Source organism: Pseudophryne corroboree, chromosome 4 (genome assembly GCF_028390025.1).
Source record: "Pseudophryne corroboree isolate aPseCor3 chromosome 4, aPseCor3.hap2, whole genome shotgun sequence".
In the NCBI taxonomy this organism is placed as follows: domain Eukaryota; kingdom Metazoa; phylum Chordata; class Amphibia; order Anura; family Myobatrachidae; genus Pseudophryne; species Pseudophryne corroboree.
The window spans coordinates 275695885-275718626 of record NC_086447.1 but is presented as its reverse complement, the minus strand read 5'-3'; the positions used below and the strand labels follow the sequence as shown (position 1 = coordinate 275718626).

At 43.6% G+C, this 22742-nt stretch overlaps 1 protein-coding gene across 2 annotated transcripts in view; it reads right to left on the bottom strand.

The window, feature by feature from the left end:
- Positions 1-235: 235 nt before the first annotated feature.
- The window catches only part of MFSD1 (major facilitator superfamily domain containing 1), a 102612-nt gene continuing 80105 nt past the window's right edge, over positions 236-22742 (bottom strand). Inside the window, exons 16-17 of one of the 2 annotated variants that reach the window (XM_063916144.1) lie at positions 9343-9445; positions 236-2708 (exon numbers count right to left, since the gene is read on the bottom strand). In XM_063916144.1, the coding sequence (XP_063772214.1) occupies positions 2649-2708; positions 9343-9445 (163 nt within the window). In that variant the 3' untranslated portion in view covers positions 236-2648. Of the gene's footprint in view, positions 2709-9342; positions 9446-15837; positions 18669-22742 lie in introns of those variants that run through there. The other variant, XM_063916146.1, reaches the window with a different exon arrangement.

The following is a 22742-nucleotide window of genomic DNA, read 5'->3' as shown; positions in this document are numbered from 1 at the left end:
TATGGGTGTTGTGTACACTCACGAGTGGGAATAGTCCCTGTAAGTCAGGATTTAGAGTAGAGCGGGATGTAGCCATCGGTAATGTGACCAGTGGCCTCCTGGCCGCCGGTCACATAATTACATCCCTTTCAGTTAAGGATGTTAACATTTTAACCTTAAAAACCTGTATAGAAGTTAAAAAAAAAAAAAGTTACAGGGTAAATCACCCCCACCCACAAAAAAATATAAATAAATGTCTGATGAAAAATCATTTAATTTTACAGTACAAAATACAAAATGAGTAGAATTTCAAAACAATCTTGAATATAGTGGTTATTTTTTACATATCAGATTGCACATAATCATAGAAAAACAGTCAAAAAAACTGTAGACATTACAAAGAACTCTATTGAAATGTGTGCAGACTCAATTCTGAGAAGTTAAACTCATCATAGCAGCATATATATGGTTGGATTGGACATTTGCACTATATGTAATTACATTTTGTTACATCAGTCATCAATTTCAAGATGAACGAACACACAATGAGGGAGATTCAAATGTTTGAAAAGTTAGTTGGGTGTCTGTTTTTTCCTGTCTATTAGATAGGAAAAAAACAGACTCCCAACTGACTTTTCAAACATTTGAATCTCCCCCATTATCCAAAAATAATATACTGGTTTCCTGTTTGAACAGTTCATATTTGCATACTATGGCTGGCCTGACAGTTCAACAGTCAGTGCTGAGGTTTAGGAAGTTTGAAACAACATCTTGCAGATAACAAAGATCCTATATATGAAGACCAAGGGGCAAACCTAACTCCATCTGATTTGCTGAATGTGACAGTGTTTCGGCGAGTTAGCAAAAAGATTTAAATCGGCAATTTATTTATAAACAAAATCAACCTGGTTATGCTATTAAACATATTGCTGCACATTGGCACTTTCGGCAACCAGAGCCTATTCCATCTGACCCAGAATGTCAAGAAAGGACGTCTACATTCATTATTGCTCATTTATGAGAAAATAAAACATTATTGTAGGATATTATAATCCTGTAACCAAGCAATAAGATTCTAAGAGAACAAAGTTATTGCTTTGAATACACTTACAAAAAATACAGATTTGTTAAACATATGCAATAATTACAAACTTTTAAAAGAAAGTCCATTTACAAGAAAAATATCCACAAAGAAAAAAAGTGTAACACGTCAAAACTGATTCATTTGGCCTGTCGGCACCCCAGTGTGCCACGTTATGGTTGTGCCCTTACTAAGTGTTACATGAAATCAAAAGTAAAATATAGTTTAAAAAACAAAAAAAACAAAAACTTTATATCTTTTAGCTAAACCTACCTACTTTTTTAGAGACCTCTTCTGAATAGTGTATAACTCCTGGAATTTAATAAGCAGCAAGGAACTAGTGAGGTAATAGCCAGTGGGCTGACTCACAAGTCATTCCAGCTCCCAGCCTGAGAGTAGCAGCATTTGGGATCGGTACCTAAAAACAATCATTCACATTCTAGGACTAAGGACATAAGAATGGGGGAACCTTGCACTGGAAACGAGTTGATTGGTGTTTTCTTCACCCATTTAAGTACCAATTGCAAAGGTTATTTTATGTATTATTGTATTAGCATATGTCCAAAGGGACAATACCCACAATCATTCCTATTAGGACAAATGGATGAGAAACAATAGTGCAATAAGAAATATTTGAATAAGCATATCATTTTATTCATATCTGTGATTTAATCGATCTTAAAGGTGTGCTTACTTTAGATACCGCTGCGGTAAGGTCATATGCAACTCTGAGCACATTAGTTAACTAAAGCTGAAATGTCTCTGAGTGAACAGAAATGATAATTGGCACACAGAACATAACACTCATGATTTGAAGATTTGTAACGCTGTAAACTAACTGTACAAAATACTGAGTTATGGACAAAACAATAAGTTTGGTAAAACACATATTAGTCTTGCTTCTTATTCACCATTTACTTAATTCTGCTCCCCTCCACGGGTAGTGTTGCCAATTTCCCAGTCACATGCAGAGTCAGTACACAGGGGAGAGGCAATACATGTAGCTCTACCTGGATGAATACTACTAGTAGGGAAGTATATATAAACCCTGTGAAGGAATGCTGGAAGCTATAACATTTAATACTATGGGCAGAAAGTTATTCTTAAAATTCTCCCTTCAAACATTTTTGGTTTAAAAAACAAAAACCTAGAGAACAGTGTGCATTATCTTCTTTGGTAGCACCAAAATAGAGAGCCAGTGTAGGTCTAATGAAACTCAAGTCTAATTCTAAATTTACTAAAAACCTGAGGATTCATGCACCCACATCCCTTTATGCAGAAGTATACTTAAACAGTGGTATATATTCCAGTGGTACATATTAGCAATAAAATAATATCACCCAAACATTGAGGCTGTGGGTGTCTAAATATATATATGGGCACACTTTCAGGAGACCTACAACCTGTATTAAACAAATCACCATTTATAAACCTGTTAAACACCTACATTGCTTAAACTGCATAGACTTGACATTTCAGACACAAAGAGACTTCATATATGTGGTTCAACAAACTCTGATCAAACCAAAAGCAGCTTCACAAACTCGGTAAACTTTAGCACACCGATGGTCAAGTCATTCTTGGGCAGTTACTTCAGAACACTTCTATGAGCCAGAGAGTACAAATGGCTACAATAATGTTCAGGCAGCTGTGAGGGGAAAAAACAAAAGTGTCACCTCAGAAATAAACTGTAATAAAAATAAATGCCCATATACATCCTACACACATACTGGAGGGTGCATAGACATCATATGAAACTATTCAGAGCCAATGTGCGTAACAGACACTCTTACTTTCCAGTGCTTGGAAGATCCATCAACTCAGCAGGAACCTTGGTATATCCAATACATGGAGAAGAAAAACCTCCCGGCTGCTTGACTACGCCTCCTTCAGGTTACTGAACCCCTGTTCCCGTGAACTTCCCTCTGGTGACTGAGAAGCTCACTGGGGAGATGGTTAACAATCCTTGCCATAACGGAAGGACAGCTCTACTGTTCTGCAAGACTCGGAGCAGAGCCTGCCTATGGAATGTCTTCACTGCACTGCCCAAAACAGTGGTGACTGTGGTTATCCTAACTATCACTGCACACTGTATCTATGTCCAATAGCAATTACATTAAGGATGATGGATACGAGAACACTGCTTATATGACAAGCCACCACGATTACAAATCAACCCATTTGCCATTTACAGTCACATGGTGTCATTTTATGCACAAAGCTAAAAGAAGAAATATGAAATAAAACAAAGGAAAATGGTAGATTTGGGCTGCAGATTTATACTAAAAAGCTCCAATGGGACAGAGACGAATGTGAATGCCACATCTGATATTAAAAAAATAAGATTTTAAACCTACCAGTAAATCTTTTTCTCCTAGTCCGTAGAGGATGCTGGGGACTCCGTAAGGACCACGGGGTATAGACTGGCTCCGCAGGTGATAGGGCACCTAAAAGAACTTTCTAGTATGGTGTGCACTGGCTCCTCCCTCTATGCCCCTCCCCCAGACCTCATTTAGAGAACTGTGCCCAGAGGAGATGGACAATACGAGGAAAGGATTTTGTTAATCTAAGGGCAAGATTCATACCAGCCCACACCAATCATACCATATAACCTGGAATTCACATAACCAGTTAACAGTATGAACAAAACAGTAGTATCGGTCCAAGACCGATTCTAACTGTAACATAACCCTTATGTAAGCAATAACTATATACAAGTCTTGCAGATTTTCAGCACTGGGACGGGCGCCCAGCATCCTCTACAGACTAGGAGAAAAATATTTACCGGTAGGTTTAAAATCTTATTTTCTCTTACGTCCTAGAGGATGCTGGGGACTCCGTAAGGACCATGGGGTTTATACCAAAGCTCCCAATCGGGCGGGAGAGTGCGGATGACTCTGCAGCACCGACTGAGCAAACGCTAGGTCCTCATTAGCCAGGGTATCAAACTTGTAGAATTTAGCAAAAGTGTTTGACCCCGACCCAGTTATGCTCGGCAAAGCTGTAATGCCGAGACGCCCCGGGCAGCCGCCCAAGAAGAGCCCACCTTCCTAGTGGAATGGGCCTTTACTGAATGCGGTAACGGCAATCCAGCCGTAACATAAGCCTGCTGAATAGTGTTACAGATCCAGCGAGCAATAGTCTGCTTCGAAGCAGGCGCGCCAATCTTGTTGGCAGCATACAGGACAAACAATGCATGTTTTCCTAATTCTAGCCGTCCTGGCTAAATAAATTTTTAAGGTCCTGACTACATCCAGGGACATGGAATCCTCCAAGTCACTCGTAGCCACAGGCACCACTATAGGTTGGTTCATATGAAACGAAGACACCCCCTTAGGTAAAAATTGAGGACGAGTCCTCAATTCCGCTCTATCCACATGAAAAATCAAGTAAGGGCTCTTGTAAGACAAGGCCGCCAATTCTTACACACGCCTCGCAGATGCCAAGGCTAACAACATGACCACCTTCCAGGTGAGAAATTTCAACTCCACCGTTTTAAGGGGTTCAAACCAGTGTGATTTAAGGAACTGCAACACCACGTTCAGGTCCCATGGTGCAACTGGGGGCACAAAAGGAGGCTGGATGTGCAGTACTCCTTTTACAAACGTCTGGACTTCTGGAAGAGAAGCCAATTCCTTCTGAAAGAATATTGACATGGCCGAAATCTGTACTTTAACAGAGCCTAACTTTAGGCCCATATCCACTCCTGTCTGTAGGAAGTGGAGAAAACGACCCAGATGGAAATCTTCCGTAGGAGCATTCTTGGTTTCACACCAAGAGACATATTTCCGCCAGATACGGTGATAATGTTTTGCCGTCACCTCCTTCCTAGCCTTTATTAGAGTAGGTATGACCTCCTCCGGAATACCCTTCTCCGCTAGGATCCGGCGTTCAGCCGCCATGCCGTCAAACGTAACCGCGGTAAGTCTTGGAACATGCAGGGCCCCTGCTGTAACAGGACTTCCCTTAATGGAAGAGGCCAGGGATCTTCCGTGAGCATCTCCTGAAGATCTGAGTACCAGGCCCTTCGAGGCCAGTCTGGAACAATGAGTATTGTCTGTACTCTTTTTCGTCTTATGATCCTCAACACTTTTGTGATGAGAGGAAGAGGAGGAAACACATAGACCGACTGGAACACCCATGGCGTTACCAGAGCGTCTACTGCTATTGCCTGAGGGTCCAGGGACCTGGCACAATACCTCCGAAGCTTCTTGTTGAGGCGTGACGCCATCATGTCTATTTGAGGAATTCCCCAGAGACCCGTTATCTCTGCAAAAGACTTCTTGATGAAGTCCCCACTCTCCTGGATGGAGATCGTGTCTGCTGAGGAAGTCTGCTTCCCAGTTGTCCACTCCCGGAATGAAGACAGCTGACAGAGCGCTTACGTGATTTTCCGCCCAGCGAAGAATCCTGGTGGCTTCCGCCATCGCGACTCTGCTTCTTGTCCCGCCTTGGCGGTTCACATGAGCTACTGCTGTGACATTGTCTGATTGAATCAGAACCGGTAGGTTGCGAAGAAGATTCTCCGCTTGTCGAAGGCCGTTGTATATGGCCCTTAGCTCCAACACGTTGATGTGTAGACAGGACTCCTGGTCTGACCACAGTCCCTGAAAATTTCTTCCTTGTGTGACTGCTCCCCATCCTCGGAGGCTCGCATCCATGGTTACCAGGATCCAGTCCTGAATGCCGAACCTGCGACCCTCTAGAACAGGCCTGGCCAACCTGTGGCTCTCCAGCTGTTGTAAAACTACAATTCCCATCATGCTTTGCCACAGTTTTGCTATCAGGGAATGCTAAAACTGTGGCAGGGCATGCTGGGATGTGTAGTTTCACAACATCTGGAGAGCCACAGGTTGGCCAGGCCTGCTCTAGAAGGTGAGCACTCTGCAGCCACCATAGAAGAGACACCCTGGCCCTGGGGGACAGTGTTATTTTTTTTGATGTAATTGTCGATGGGACCCGGACCATTTGTCCAGAAGATCCCATTGAAACGTCCTTGCATGGAACCTGCCGAAGGTAAGGGCCTCGTAAGTTGCCACCATTTTCCCCAGAACCAGAGTGCATTGATGAGCTGACACTCTTTTTGGCTTTAGTAGTTCTTAGACCATGTTCTGGAGGTCCTGGACTTTTTCCAAGGGGAGGAAAACTTTTTTGTTCCGTGTCCAGTATCATGCCTAGGAACGCTAGTCGAGTTGTCGGAACCAACTGTGACTTTGGTAGATTGAGAATCCACCCATGTTGCTGAAGCACTCTCTGAGAGAGTGACACGTTCTCCAGTAATTGCTCTCTTGATCTCGCTTTTATCAGGAGATCGTCCAAGTATGGGATAATTGTGACTCCTTGCTTGCGCAGGATCACCATCATTTCCGCCATTAACTTGGTGAAAATCCTCCGGGCCGTGGACAGCCCAAACGGCAACGTCTGAAACTGATAATGACAATCCTGTACCGCGAATCTCAGGAACTCCTGATGAGAGGGATATATGGGGACATGAAGGTAAGCATCCTTTATGTCCAGTGACACCATAAAATCCCCCCCTTCCAGGCAGGCTATCACAGCTCGGAGAGATTCCATCTTGAATTTGAATCTTTTCAGGTACAGGTTCAGGGATTTTAGGTTTAAAATGGGCCTGACCGAACCATCCGGCTTCGGAACCACAAATAGGGTTGAATAATACCCTTATCCCTGATAATCACTCGCTGTTGACACAGCGTTTGAATTGCAGCTAGCACTACTTCCCCGCTCTGGGGTAGAAGCTGGTAAGGCCGACTTGAAAAATCGGCGAGGGGGCACCTCTTCGAATTCCAGCTTGTAGCCCTGGGAGACTATTTCTATCACCCAAGGGTCCACGTCTGACTGAACCCAGACTTGGCTGAATAGTCGAAGGCGTGCCCCCACCTGTGCGGACTCCCGCAGGGGAGCCCCAGCGTCATGCGGTAGACTTAGCGGAAGCCGGGGAGGACTTCTGCTCTTGGGAACCAGCCGCAGCAGGTGTCCTCTTGCCTCTACTCTTACCTCTGGCGAGGAAAGAGGAGCCCCGACCTCTTCTGGATCTATGCGACCGAAAGGACTGCATCTGATATTGTGGGGGTTTCTTTTGCTGTTGGGGAACAAAAGGTAAAAAGGTCGACTTACCCGCGGTAGCTGTAGAAACCAGGTCCGCGAGGCCGTCCCCAAACAATACATCACGTTGTAAGGTAAAACCTCCATATGCCTTTTTGAGTCTGCATCCCCCGTCCATTGGCGGATCCATAAGGCTCTTCTTGCCGAAATAGCCATAGCATCGGCTCTTGAACCCAGTAATCCAATGTCTCTTTGAGCGTCCCTCATATATAAGACTGCGTCCTTAATATGAGCTGATGTTAACAAAATTGTATCCCTATCTAGGGTATCAAGGTCAGCTGACAGTGCATCTGTCCAAGCTGCTACTGCACTACATACCCATGCCGACGCAATTGCCGGTCTAAGCAAAGTACCAGTATGAGTGTAGATAGACTTTAATGTAGTCTCTTGCCTGCGGTCCGCAGGATCCTGGAGGGCCGCTGTGTCAGGGGACGGTAGCGCCACCTTCTTGGAAAGGCGTGTTAAGGCTTTGTCCACTGTGGGAGAGGATTCCCAACGTACCCTGTCCTGTGTAGGGAAAGGGTACGCCATAAGAACCCTTTTGGGAATCTGCAGCTTCTTATCTGGAGTTTCCCATGCTTTTTCACATAACTCATTAATTTCATGTGAAGGAGGAAAGTTTATAACCTGTTTCTTTCCCTTAAACATGTGTATCCTCGTGTCGGGCACCGAGGGCTCATCAGTGATATGTAAGACATCTTTTATTGCAATAATCATGCACTGAATACTTTTTGTCACCCTGGGGTGCAATTTTGCTTCATCATAGTCGACACTGGAATCAGAGTCCGTGTCGGTATCTGTGTCCCTTATTTGTGAGAAGGGACGTTTGAGACCCCGACGGGTCCTGTGAGTCGGTACAATCCGTAGATTGATTACCTGCCGACGCGCTGGACTCTGCTTTGTCCAGCCTTTTATGCAGTGAAGCTACACTAGCATTTAACATATGCCACATATCCATCCAATCCTGAGTCGGCACCGCCGATTGAGACACACCACTCATCTGTTCCACCTCCTCTTTGGATAAGCCTTCCGTTTCAGACATGCCGACACACGTACTGACACCCCACACACACACAGGGATATAGCTATGAGGGGACAATTCCCTAAAGCAGGCCCTTTGGAGAGACAGAGAGAGAGTATGCCAGCACACACCAGCGCCAAACTGACCCAGGGAAAAAAAAAACAGATAGCCTTTCCCCCACTCACTGCGCCAAATATGTGCCCCCCTCTCTTTTTTTCAGCCCTCTGATGCTCAGCAGAGGAGAGTCCGGGGAGCCAGCGTTCTCTGCAGCCTCTGTGGAGAAAATGGCGCTGGTTAGTGCTGAGCGATCAATCTCCGCCCCCTCACGCGGCGGGCTTCGGTCCCGCTCGTAAATTTGAACAAATGGCGGGGATCTGTAGTTTACTGCCTCCGCAGCCTAACTACATGCTTTAAATGCGCAAAATTAGGTTTATTGCTGCCCAGGGCGCCCCCCCCTGCGCCCATCAGTGCCCAGTGTGTGTATAACTGTGGGAGCAATGGCGCACAGCTTCCTGCTGCGCGCTTACCTCATGAAGATCTGAAGTCTTCTGCCGCCTGACGTCTTCATATGTATTCCATACTCACCCGGCTTCTTTTTTCCGGCATCTGTGAGGAGGATGGCGGCGCGGCTTCGGGACGAACCCCAGGGTGAGACCTGTGTTCTGACTCCCTCTGGAGCTAATGGTGTCCAGTAGCCTAAGAAACAGAGCCCTTAAACTCTTGAGAAGTGGGTCTGCTTCTCTCCCCTCAGTCCCACGATGCAGGGAGTCTGTTGCCAGCAGAGCTCCCTGAAAATAAAAAACCTAACAAAATTATTTTTACAGAAAACTCAGGAGAGCTCCCTGTAATGCACCCTATCTCCTCTGGGCACAAGATCTAACTGAGGTCTGGAGGAGGGGCATAGAGGGAGGAGCCAGTGCACACCATACTAGAAAGTTCTTTTAGGTGCCCATGTGTCCTGCGGAGCCCGTCTATACCCCATGGTCCTTACGGAGTCCCAAGCATCCTCTAGGACGTAAGAGAAAAAAAAGATTTAGCAGGCATTATTGAGAAACTATTGTACTATTGTTATCCAATCTACCTTTGATGTGCTGAAGTGACAAATGTGATGCTCAATGTACATAGTTTTCAGACATACCTGTGCTCCCAGTCTTGAAAGATATCTAACCCTCACAGCAAATGCACTCAAAGGTCGAATCCTACTTTGTGAATTTTCCCGCCGTAATCGTGCTTTCTCTGCCCTATAAATAACACAATAGATGGTAAATAGATAGTGAAACATAATACACAGCATAAGGCCAAGCACCCACTGGCGATCCATTTACTGTAACGCACAGAAGAGAACAAGAAAAATGTACAACACTAAACATTTGGTGTTATAATCATTAACATTCTATCAAAACACATGAATAATCATGATATTCTAGGACTACTAAAAGATATTATGTTAGTCTTCTACCTATTCTAAAGCTGTATACTTTAATAAAAACACCACAAAGATTTTATTTTTTGGAAAATGTTTTATTATAATCAGAGTATTTATCTAATAAAGTTATCTTAAAGAAAGTGCATAAAAAAAAACAAGATAAAAACATTAGTAAGTGCTAGCGAACAAATATAACCACACAACGGAAACTGCCCAGAGAATGATACATAAAGATCATATAATACAACTGAATAAAAATAAGCAGTTTAATATACAACCAGAATTTTAAGGGCAGATGTTGCAAGAAATAGAAAAATGTAACCGCTTGTGTCAAGCCCGTGGCTATATTTAAGCTGAAATTGCAAAATTCCCTTTTAAAGAGTAATTTCTCTCAGAGATAATAAAGAGGAGACGCTAAGGATCACAAAAGAGCAACACAATTTCCTTCTTTACAGGGCGAACAGGTCACAAAAAGCTAAATCAAGAGTCCTATGCTTTACTTCCATGCGCTGGGTGATAAATAGGAATGGCTTTATAAAAACTGAGTATAGTCTGTGATCTTTATACAGATAAATAAGTGTGCAGTCTGAGCCCTGGCTGATTCATGGAGTTGGCAGTCCTATACTATCTTATCGGAGAGCAATGAAATTTGCAGGGTGAAGCTTTGCAGTCTACTTAAAAAAATAAGAATTTACTTACCGATAATTCTATTTCTCGGAGTCCGTAGTGGATGCTGGGGTTCCTGAAAGGACCATGGGGAATAGCGGCTCCGCAGGAGACAGGGCACAAAAAGTAAAGCTTTCCGATCAGGTGGTGTGCACTGGCTCCTCCCCCCATGACCCTCCTCCAGACTCCAGTTAGGTACTGTGCCCGGACGAGCGTACACAATAAGGGAGGAATTTTGAATCCCGGGTAAGACTCATACCAGCCACACCAATCACACTGTACAACCTGTGATCTGAACCCAGTTAACAGTATGATAACAGCGGAGCCTCTGAAAAGATGGCTCACAACAACAATAACCCGATTTAGTTAGCAATAACTACGTACAAGTATTGCAGATAATCCGCACTTGGGATGGGCGCCCAGCATCCACTACGGACTCCGAGAAATAGAATTATCGGTAAGTAAATTCTTATTTTCTCTATCGTCCTTGTGGATGCTGGGGTTCCTGAAAGGACCATGGGGATTATACCAAAGCTCCCAAACGGGCGGGAGAGTGCGGATGACTCTGCAGCACCGAATGAGAGAACTCCAGGTCCTCTTTTGCCAGGGTATCAAATTTGTAGAATTTTACAAACGTGTTCTCCCCCGACCACGTAGCTGCTCGGCAAAGTTGTAATGCCGAGACCCCTCGGGCAGCCGCCCAAGATGAGCCCACCTTCCTTGTGGAATGGGCCTTAACAGATTTAGACTGTGGCAGGCCTGCCACAGAATGTGCAAGTTGAATTGTGCTACCAATCCCACGAGCAATCGACTGCTTAGAAGCAGAATCACCCAGCATTGTTGGGTGCATACAGAATAAACAGCAAGTCAGATTTCCTGACTCCAGCCAACCTGGAAACTATATTTTCAGGGCCCTGATAACATCCAGCAACTTGGAGTCCTCCAAGTCCCTAGTAGCCGCAGGTACCACAATAAGCTGGTTCAGGTGAAACGCTGACACCACCTTAAGGAGAAACTGGGGACGAGTCCGCAGCTTTGCTCTGTCCGAATGGACAATCAGATATGGCTTTGTGAGATAAAGCCGCCAATTCTGACACTCGCCTGGCCCAGGCCAGGACCAACAGCATGGTCATTTTCCATGTGAGATATATCAAATCCACAGATTTGAGTTGTTTAAACCAATGTGATTTTTTAGGAATCCCAAAACTACGTTGAGATCGCCCAGTGCCACTGGAGACATCAAAGGGGCTGTATATGCAGTACTCCCTTAACAACTTCTGGACTTCAGGAACTGAAGCCAATTTCTTTCTGGAAGAAAATCAACAGGCCGAAATTTGAACCTTAATGGACCCAATTTGAGACCCATAGACACTCCTGTTTGCAGGAAATGTAGAAATTAACCTAGTTGAAATTCTTCCGTGGAGCCTTCCTGGACTCACACCCTGGCACATATTTTCACCTAAGTGGTGATAATGTTGTGCGGTCACCTCCTTCCTGGCTCTGACCAGGGTAGGGATGACCTCTTCCGGAATGCCTCTTTCCCTTAGGATCCGGCGTTCACCCGCCTTGGCGTCAACGCAGCTGCGGTAAGTCCCGGAACAGACACGGTTCTTGCCGAATCAAGACCCTTCTTAGTATCTCTTGAAGTTCCGGGAACCAAGTCCTTCTTGGCCAAACCGGAGCCACGAGTATAGTTCTTACTCCTCTCCTTCCTATCATTTTCAATACATTGGGTATGAAAAGCAGAGGATGGAACACATACACCGACTGGTACACCGACGGTGTTACCAGAGCGTCCCAGCTATTGCCCGAGTGTCTCTTGACCTGGCGCTTCAGGTGGGACGCCATCATAACCACCTTTGGTCTTTCCCAACGGTTTACAATCATGTGGAAACTTCCAGATTAAGTTTCCACTTTTCCGGGTGGAATTCATTTATGCTGAGGAAATCTTCCCAGTTGCCCACTCCCGGAATGAACACTGCTGACAGTGTTATCACATGATTTTCCGCCCAGCGAAGAATCCTTGCTGTCATTGCCCTCCTGCTTCTTGTGTCGCCCCGTCTGATAACGTGGGCGACCGCCATGATGATGTCCTACTGGATCAGCACCGGTTGACTTTGAAGCAGGAGTCTTCCTAGGCTCAGAGCATTGTAAATTGCCCTTAGCTCCAGTATATTCATGTGGAGAGAAGTCTCCAGACTTGACCACACTTCCTTGGAAATTTTTTTCCCTGTGTGACTACTCCCCAGCCTCTCAGGCTGGTATCCGTGGTCCCCAGAACACAGTCCTGAATGCTGAGTGTGCTGCCCTCTAAAAGATGAGCACTCTGCAGTCCCCACAGAAGAGACACCCTTGTCCTTGGAGACAGGATTATCCGCTGATGCATCTGAAAATGCGATCCGGACCATTCGTCCAGCAAATCCCCTGAGATCTGCCCAATGGAATCGCTTCGTAAGAAGCCACCATTTTTCCCAGGACTCCTGTGCATTGATGCACTGATACTTGGCCTGGTTTTAGGAGGTTTCTGACTAGGTCGAATAACTCCTTGGCTTTTTCCTCCCGGAGGAACACCTTTTTCTGGACTATGCCCAGAATCATTCCTAGGAACAGCAGACGTATCGTCGGAAAACAGCTGCGATTCTTGGAATATTTAGAATCCAGTCGTGCTGTCGTAGAACTACTTTAGATAGTGCTCTTCCGACCTCCAACTGTTCTCTGGAACTTGCCCTTTTCAGGATATCGTCCAAGTAAGGGATAATTTAGATGCCTTTTTTCTTTGAAGAAACATCTTTTCGGCCATTACCTTGGTAAAAGGCCCGGGGTGCCGTGGATAATTCAAACGGCATCGTCTGAAACTGATATTGACAGTTCTGTACCACGAACCAGAGGTACCCTTGTTGAGAAGGGCAAATTTGGACATGGAGGTAATCCTTGATGTCCAGGGACACCATATAGTCCCCTTTTTTCCGGTTCGCTATCACTGCTCTGAGTGACTCCATCTCGATTTGAACCTTTTATGTAAGTGTTCAAAGATTTCAGTTTAGACTATGTCTCACCAAGCCGTCTGGCTTCAGTACCACAATATAGTGTGGAAAAATAATACCCTTTTCCTTGTTGTAGGAGGGGTACTTTGATTATCACCTGCTGGATATACAGCTTGTGAATTGTTTCCAATGCTGCCTCCCTGTCGGAGGGAGCCGTTGGTAAAGCAGACTTCAGAAACCTGCGAGGAGAAGATGTCTCGACTCTCCAATCTGTACCCCTGTGATAATACTTGTACTATCTAGGGGTCAACCTGCGAGTGATCCCACTGCGCGCTGAGACTCTTGAGACTACCCCCCCACCTTGAGTCCGCTTGCACGGCCCCAGCGTCATGCTGAGGACTTGGCAGACGCGGTGGAGGGCTTCTTTTCCTGGGAAGGGGCTGCCTGCTGCAGTCTACTTCCCTTACCTCTATGTCTGGGCAGATATGACTGGCCTTTTGCCTGCATGCCCTCATGGGAAAGGAAGGATTGAGGCTGAAAAGACGGTGTCTTTTTCAGCTGAGATGTAACTTGGGGTAAAAAGGTTGGATTTCCCAGCTGTTGCCGTGGTCCCCAGGTCCGATGGACCGACCCCAACTAACTCCTTCCCTTTATACGGCAATACTTCCATGTGCCGTATGGGATCTGTATCACCTGACCACTGTCGTGTCCATGACATCTTCTGGGTGATATGGACAACGTACTTATCTTGATGCCAGAGAGCAAATATCCCTCTGTGCATCTCACGTACATATATATAGAATGCATCCTATTAAATGCTCTATATGAATAAAATATTTTCAGTCAGGGAATCCGACCAAGCCAACCCAGCACTGCATCTCCAGGCTGATGGCGATCGCTGGTCGCAGTATAACCACCGTATGTGTGTATATACTTTTTAGGATATCTTTCCAGCTTCCTATCAGCTGGCTCCTTGAGGGCGGCCGTATCTGGAGACGGTAACGCCACTTTATAAGCGTGTGAGCGCCTTATCACCCTAAGGGGTGTTTCCCAACGCGCCCTAATTTCTGGCGGGAAAGGGTATAACGCCAATATTTGCTATCGGGGTAACCGCACGCATCATCACACACTTCATTTTATTTTATCTGATTCAGGAAAAACTACAGGTAGTTTTTTCACTCCCACATAATACCCTTTTTTGTGGTACTTGTAGTATCAGAAATATGCAACACCTCCTTCATTGCCCTTAACGTGTGGCCCTAATGAGAAATACGTTTGTTTATTCACCGTCGACACTGGATTCAGTGTCCGTGTCTGTGTCTGTGTCGACCGACTGAGGTAAATGGGCGTTTTTAACGCCCCTGACGGTGTTTCTGAGACGCCTGGACCGGTACTAATAGTTTGTCGGCCGTCTCACGTCGTCAACCGACCTTGCAGCGTGTTGACATTCTCACGTAATTCCCTAAATAAGCCATCCATTCCGGTGTCGACTCCCTAGAGAGTGACATCACCATTACAGGCAATTTCTCCGCCTCCTCACCAACATCGTCCTCATACATGTCGACACACACGTACCGACACACAGCACACACACCGGGAATGCTCTGACAGAGGACAGGACCCACACTAGCCCTTCGGGGAGACAGAGGGAGAGTTTGCCAGCACACACCAAAACGCTATAATTATATAGGGACAACCTTATATAAGTGTTTTCCCTTATAGCATCTTTATATATATCTCAATATCGCCAAAATCAGTGCCCCCCCTCTCTGTTTTAACCCTGTTTCTGTAGTGCAGTGCAGGGGAGAGCCTGGGAGCCTTCTCTCCAGGCTTTCTGTGAGAGAAAATGGCGCTGTGTGCTGAGGAGATAGGCCCCGCCCCTTTTTCGGCGGGCTCGTCTCCCGCTATTTAGTGAATCTTGGCAGGGGTTAAATATCTCCATATAGCCTCTGGGGGCTATATGTGAGGTATTTTTCGCCAAAAAAGGTTTTCATTTGCCTCCCAGGGCGCCCCCCTCCCAGCGCCCTGCACCCTCAGTGACTGCCGTGTGAAGTGTGCTGAGAGGAAAATGGCGCACAGCTGCAGTGCTGTGCGCTACCTTTAGAAGACTGCAGGAGTCTTCAGCCGCCGATTCTGGACCTCTTCTTACTTCAGCATCTGCAAGGGGGCCGGCGGCGCGGCTCCGGTGACCATCCAGGCTGTACCTGTGATCGTCCCTCTGGAGCTGATGTCCAGTAGCCAAGAAGCCAATCCATCCTGCACGCAGGTGAGTTCACTCCTTCTCCCCTAAGTCCCTCGTTGCAGTGATCCTGTTGCCAGCAGGACTCACTGTAAAATAAAAAACCTAAGCTAAACTTTCTCTAAGCAGCTCTTTAGGAGAGCCACCTAGATTGCACCCTTCTCGGCCGGGCACAAAAATCTAACTGGAGTCTGGAGGAGGGTCATGGGGGGAGGAGCCAGTGCACACCACCTGATCGGAAAGCTTTACTTTTTGTGCCCTGTCTCCTGCGGAGCCGCTATTCCCCATGGTCCTTTCAGGAACCCCAGCATCCACAAGGACGATAGAGAAATAAAAAGTATGGTATGTAAACAGGTAAATGAGGTAGGAAGTAAAAAAAAATAAAAAAAATCAAGTTGATCCAAATAATAATAATAAGAAAAAAAAAAAATTAAGACATCTAGTCTCTTCCATACACTGTATGGCCTGATTTCTCGCATCATTAGCAATAACAAAAATTAAATTACAAAAATTCCAGACATTTTTACACAAGTCTGCAAAAATGTTTTTAGATCAAGCAAATAGCGGGTCCATTGAGCAATGTCACATCATCATTTTTCAGTGAAAGACTTCTACACTAGCTAAATAGAAAACCCAGATATACATTAACAAAACGGTTTCATGTATTCTAACATTATATAATGTATACATTAAGTTAAAAAAAAGAAAAAAAAAAAAAGGTTATTTCCCATATATTTACTGTTTTGTCTTAAGACCATGCCATACTTAGCCACGTCCTGCCTGTGAGGTAAAGCTTATGGCAAGATTATGCCATAACCATTTAAGATACTGCGGTACCTGGAACATCACAAAGTTAAATAAAACTGAAATGACCATAGCCAGCTATTAGCTGGATCCCTAGCAGAGAGTGACGTAGCTGGAAATCTACCATGTAGTGACATCACACAGTGCTACATACTTGTACACAACTTTTTATAACATAAAAACCTATATTATACAATACTGCGCACAGTGACAGGGGTAACGTGTCCACAATTCCAAGCAAAGAGCAGCGCAAATCACACACTTAAAGTATCCCAATTATGTAACATGAACGGAACAAAAAATGGTTTTAGATTTAGAGACCCAAATCACACAAATCACACTTAAGTACATAAAACTGACAAAAAAACAAACAAACACCTTGCTAATGCTGAATACAACAGATTTCAACGCTAGGAAATGAACAAATAAAACAAAAGCAGTTTTCACAGAGCAACAGAAATGAGATATAGTGCAGTACAGCTCACTGCCACACACACACACACACACACACACATTAGTGGGTAGAGCATTCTGGACAGAATGGCCAAATGTATGCAAGTAATGATGTACATGTAAAAAGCAAGGCATGCATAACACAGGATATCTATAAATCATAATGTTCTGAGCTGTAGCTTTAGTACAGAGAACTATGGGGCAGATGTATTAACCTGGAGAAGGCATAAGGAAGTGATAAACCAGTGATAAGTGCAAGGTGATAAACCAGTGATAAGTGCAAGGTGATAAACGCACCAGCCAGTCAGCTCCTGTCAATTTGCATATTGGAGCCATTCTCCAGGTTAATACATCTGCCCATATATGTTTAACAAAGACGTTAAGCAATGTAAATGGCTAGGAAAACACTGGCTATCAGAGCCTGAGTTACACACATATATGAACCTGAGGGCTCATGTGAGCATTACACACAGATGCAGCAGTATGTACTGCTGTAAATTTGGTGAGTTCTGATCAGAGATGTGTGGACAAGGTGGGCACTGCCTCACCTGTCATAGACCAGTATACTGCAGAGATTTAACTATAAAAATTATTAGAATACTACAAAAGCAGATATATTTTAGCATTTTTCATATAATTTTTATAGTCAATACTCTGCAGTATACTGGTGTATGACAAGAGAGGCTCTGCCTCACCTCACATCACTGATGTTTAATAATGACTAAGAACACAGAGGAAAGGCTCATACCCATTGGAATATGTGTTCTTAATGCATATAATGGGACTAACCACTGTCACTAGCATAAGCATGTCACCATTTATGTGCTTCCAGGGGTTGCTTTTCAGAACAGCACATGCTGAAATACAGTAATTTCTAAAATGAGGTGTTTATACTAGCAGTAAAAAAAAGCAGGTAAATGTTGGTGTGTCTGAGGCCAAAATTACAGGCTTTGCCTCCTGCAAGGCACCAGAGTACCTTTCATATACACCACTAAATTAAAAACAAATGTTAATTTCAACCAAACTTAAGAGTTGCTTAGCTCAAGCAAAAATCAATAAAACCATTTTTGAGGAGAATAAATATGCTCCTTCCAGTTTCTTATACCCTCAGACACAGATACATGTAACGTTCTCCTGATAATATATTTCTGTATATTACTCAGACTGGCAGTTTTTGCTCCCCTTTAAAAACATGTTAATCAAAGTGCATTATGAACAGTACAATCCTTAAGTACCCTTATGTGCGTCCGACTGTGCTACAATTGTGCTTCTAAAACTAATAAGTCTTTGAGCTTTAAAAACATTACATTTAATGAACTTGGGGGGGGGGGGGGCACAGCAGTTAAATGCACCTAAGAAATTAAGTCTTAGTGGCTACCCTATGCGCCTGAAGGAAACACTCCATTGTCACTTAATGCCCTTATCATTTTGATCCAAGAAATGTTAGGAAATACTGTAGCAAATAGTACTTCCACAGATTAAGTGCTAGAAGAACAGATATAAGAGCTTTATAAAATAAAGTGATCTCAGTTAAGCAATTTGTGACTTATGTCACAAGGAATGTCAAGTAAAACAATCAAGAGAAAACAAAAAGCATATATTGACCATAATGAAAGACTAATGCCACATATGCACTTATCCTACTCAAGTCCCTTCTGGCACTGCCAACGTGCAAACACTCTCCGCTGACAGGAAAGCGCTCTTTTGGCCTGTAACAAGAGTTCTTACTACAGTCTTACTGTAAGATGGTTACTTTATGGAAGGTAATTAAAGTGACGTAATGATTTGACTATTTGTAGCAAGCTCAGAAGACACTAAGGCTCTTCGAGTTGACAGATTGCTGACCACTTTCTGCATACGTGAAGATGACATTTTGCTATTCAGTTTCTTCTCTGCAAGAGATTATTATAGAATGTTAAATTAAAATAGGCAAACGCCGGTGACAAACACTAGAGTACAGAATGATTTGTATAATGGAATCAAACATATCCAATAATGGAAATAAATGATAGCAACTATAAAACAATGCATCAGTATTAAAAGGGAATATAGGTTTTCTAATTAGTTTTTCCTGCTATCCATCAACTAAGGGTGTGTACACACGGTGAGATCCTGTCTATGCCCGATGACTTGCGATTTCCCTTGAACTCCCCGGAGCCCAGATAGCACAGATTTTGACTAACTTTTTCTTGAGATATGGACTATATGTGTGCTAACGATCTTGGCTTATGTGAGATGTCATTGACATGTGAGATGAACTAGATAGTACACCGATCTAGCAAGGATTGACTTGCCTGCACAGTCTATCTTTTCATGCGATGCCGACCTGTCGGGACCGCGCATCGGGATCGCAAGGTGACTTTCACCTTGCAATCTGCACTAACTTCTCTTCCGATTTTGACTATAGAGTCAAAATCGAAAGAAAATATCTCACCGTGTGTACACACCCTAAGAGTACAGAATGGGCCCTACAACCAAACTCCACGGAAATACAGAGCCTCAAATCTGGTATTTCTGGCTTCTCCGATGAATCAGTCAGTGTAACTGGTTATCTTCAATTGCTTCATTCACCTGGGTGCCTGCTACAGCCTACTAAGGAGACAGCCTTCACACACTCACAATAGGAAAGGAATCAATATGGGGTCACTAGAAATCCCAAGAGGCGGTCTACCATTACAATTTTGACAAAATTTGTTTTCTTTCCAAAATAAACATATGGAAAGTTAATACACCAAAATAAAAAGGCAGACACCGAAGGCATTTATGCGTGTTGACAATGCAATCTCACGGAGAACATGCTGTACCAACACAGTGGTTATGAACGGATTTAAAATAAAATTATTGCACATTTACTAAGTTAAAAAAAAAACACAAAAAAAAAATACATGGCTCACATAGATGGATATGGATCATTAGAGGGGTTGTGTTCTATTTTTTTTTTTAAAAAGCCAGAGTGGGTGCAGGAAAAAAATTAAAATGTTCTGTAATTCATAGCAACCAGTGTTACAAATAAAGGTTGTCTTCTGTTAGTGGATTTAAACTGGAACCATATTTTTAGGGGAATCCGTACATGTTCTAGCTACACTATAGACACTATATGGAGAGGTAGGATGCGGAGTGGCCCACTTACCATATATTATATTGTGAGTGGATAATGTATATGATGGGAAAAAAAGTAATCTAATTTCTCTATTTCATGATATGTGCTGTTATAATTCTTATTGTACAATTATTCAATACACATTGAAGCGGTGGCCAAAAACCGGTTTAGTTTAAAGTCAGCAGAACAATATGATCAATATGAATGGATATACAATGCTGGCTGAGAAATTGTAATTGATCATCTGAGTTCTACATTGGTGAAATGCATGTAGCTAGAACAAAACACCGTCATATATACAATCCGTCACTGCAACAACAGAAAAACATTGACAGAGTTGCTGAAAAAGCAAGACATATGCAAACACTGAAGTGTAAAAGTTTAGTAAAGCCACAAGCAATATGCAAAAGAGCAAAGCACAAAATGCAAAGCACAAAATGAAAAACAGCTAAGCTGTGAATCAAGGGTACAGCAAGAAAGGAATCATTCCCAGCTTAGAAATCCACAAATGACCAAAGTAGTGAAATAACCTCTAAAGACTATACGTGGAGAAAAAAAAAAAAAAAAGTATCCGACTAAAAAGACTATATGCATACAAAACTTTATTCCATATAACCAAAATTGCAGTTCTACCTATTGATTCACAAAGGAAAACACACAGAAATGAATAAAAAGGAAAAACCAAGTGTTACCAGACAGTGGTTTCTGCTCCCCTCTACCTTTCCTTAGGCATTTTCCTACTTTAGCCCCTATTTTTTCCATTCACAGACTTGTCAGCACAAATGACTGAAGTTACGGTGATTACAGCTTTATCTGTATATATGACAGGCACATAACGGTGACATGTGCCAACACAGTTAGTATGGGAAGCATGTGGTATACTGGGGATGGTATCTAAATCCCAGCAGTCACTATCCCAACAGTCAAAGTGCCAACAGCGGCATCCTAATGTATGCCGGGGAGTATTTTAACCACACCACTCACGCAGCCTAATCCTAACTCTAAACCTAACCCCAGTATTTGCCGCTGAGATCTGTAAGGATTCTGTCAGGATGCCGCTGTTGGTATTCTGACTGTCTGGATCCCGCCAGCAGAGATCCTGACCACATCCCCTTATATTGGTAGGATAGTAGGACAACTATAATTGCAATAATTAATTTTTACCTTAAACTATGTAAATGAAAACTCCCGGATATAGGACCATAACATCGCTTGCAGTGCGCAAGTCTTCCGATTGTGTCTGGCACATTATCCACATTAAAATGATGAGCAATTATTTTGCACCTACTTGAAACACCACCCAAGTGCCGATTTTGTTCATAATTCACCCAAACTCTATTAAAATAATTCAGGAGATTTTGATAAATTTTATTCTGAGCAAAATTGCAGTTTTTCAAATCCATTTAAATAGGCAATATATTTCAGTGATCTCACAAGGATGAATGAAATGCATTGTCCAAGCAGATGAATGGCACACTGGATCCAATCACAAGCAATGTTTACATGCGAGCCAGACTGACTGAGCAAGTGCTGTACAGAGCTCAATACCCATTGAAAAGATTGGGCTATCAGTAAACCAAAGAAATATTGTGGCGTAATTCCAATGTACCCTGGCTGACAGGGTTAAGATGGCACTTGTAATAAAAACAATATATTCTTAACCCTTAAATACATTGTTTTTTCCATATTCTTTTTAATTTCAATTGGGAATGAATGGCAAATTTCCTTCATCTCACTGGTATTCAGGAAACCGCAACAGAATGAAATCGGCAAGATTATTTTTGGAGATCTCTATGGTGGTTTAGCTGCAGATCGCACCTTGGGCCTAATTCAGAACTGACCGCTAGGCTGCGTTTTCGTACAGCGGGCAATCAGGTCTAAACTGCGCATGCATATGCACCGCAACGCGCATGTGTACAATGCAGATTGCTGTTCAGCGATGAGTTTGTGCGAAGAATCCAATCGCATGGGCAATCGCAAGGAGATTGACAGGAAGAAGCCATTTGTGGGTGTCAACTGACCGTTTTCTGGGAATGGTTGGAAAAACACAGGCGTGTCCATGTGTTTGCAGGGAGGATTCCGGACATCAATTCCGGTCCCGGACAGGCTGAAGTGCTCGCAGCAGCTGAGTAAGTCCTGGCTACTCAAAGACTGCACAAGATCGGTTTGTACAGCTCTGCTACATATGCGTTCACACACTTGCAAAGCAAATATACACTCCCCTGTGGGCGGCGACTATGCGAACGCAGGACTGCAAAACAACGCTAGCGAGCGAACAGGTCTGAATTAGGCCCCTTGGTCATTTCCTCCTGCTCTACACTTCACAAATCGAGATAATCTGACAGTCTTGTATGGATATTTTGGTTATTTTTTTAGTAGAGATTTACATATCATTTTGCCTTCAGTAGATTAGGTACACTGCTAATCACCACGAAAAGGAGTAAAAAAAAAAAATGCAGATCTGCACAAAATTGACTGATAGACCTCTCTACATATATTTGGTAGAACATGGCAAAAAAAAAAAAAAAAAGTTTTATTTTCAATATCTGGCAAAAAGTGCAAAAGCTTTGTTAAGGAACAGGTTATGCAAGATGCAACACTGAGAAGAAGCCACAATGCAGCTCCCAGACTACAACGCAGCAATAGCAGAAAGCAACAATGAACAGGACAATTACAATATGGGTATAAAAATAAGAATTTACTTACCGATAATTCTATTTCTCATAGTCCGTAGTGGATGCTGGGGACTCCGAAAGGACCATGGGGAATAGCGGCTCCGCAGGAGACTGGGCACAAAGTAAAAGCTTTAGGACTAGCTGGTGTGCACTGGCTCCTCCCCCTATGACCCTCCTCCAAGCCTCAGTTA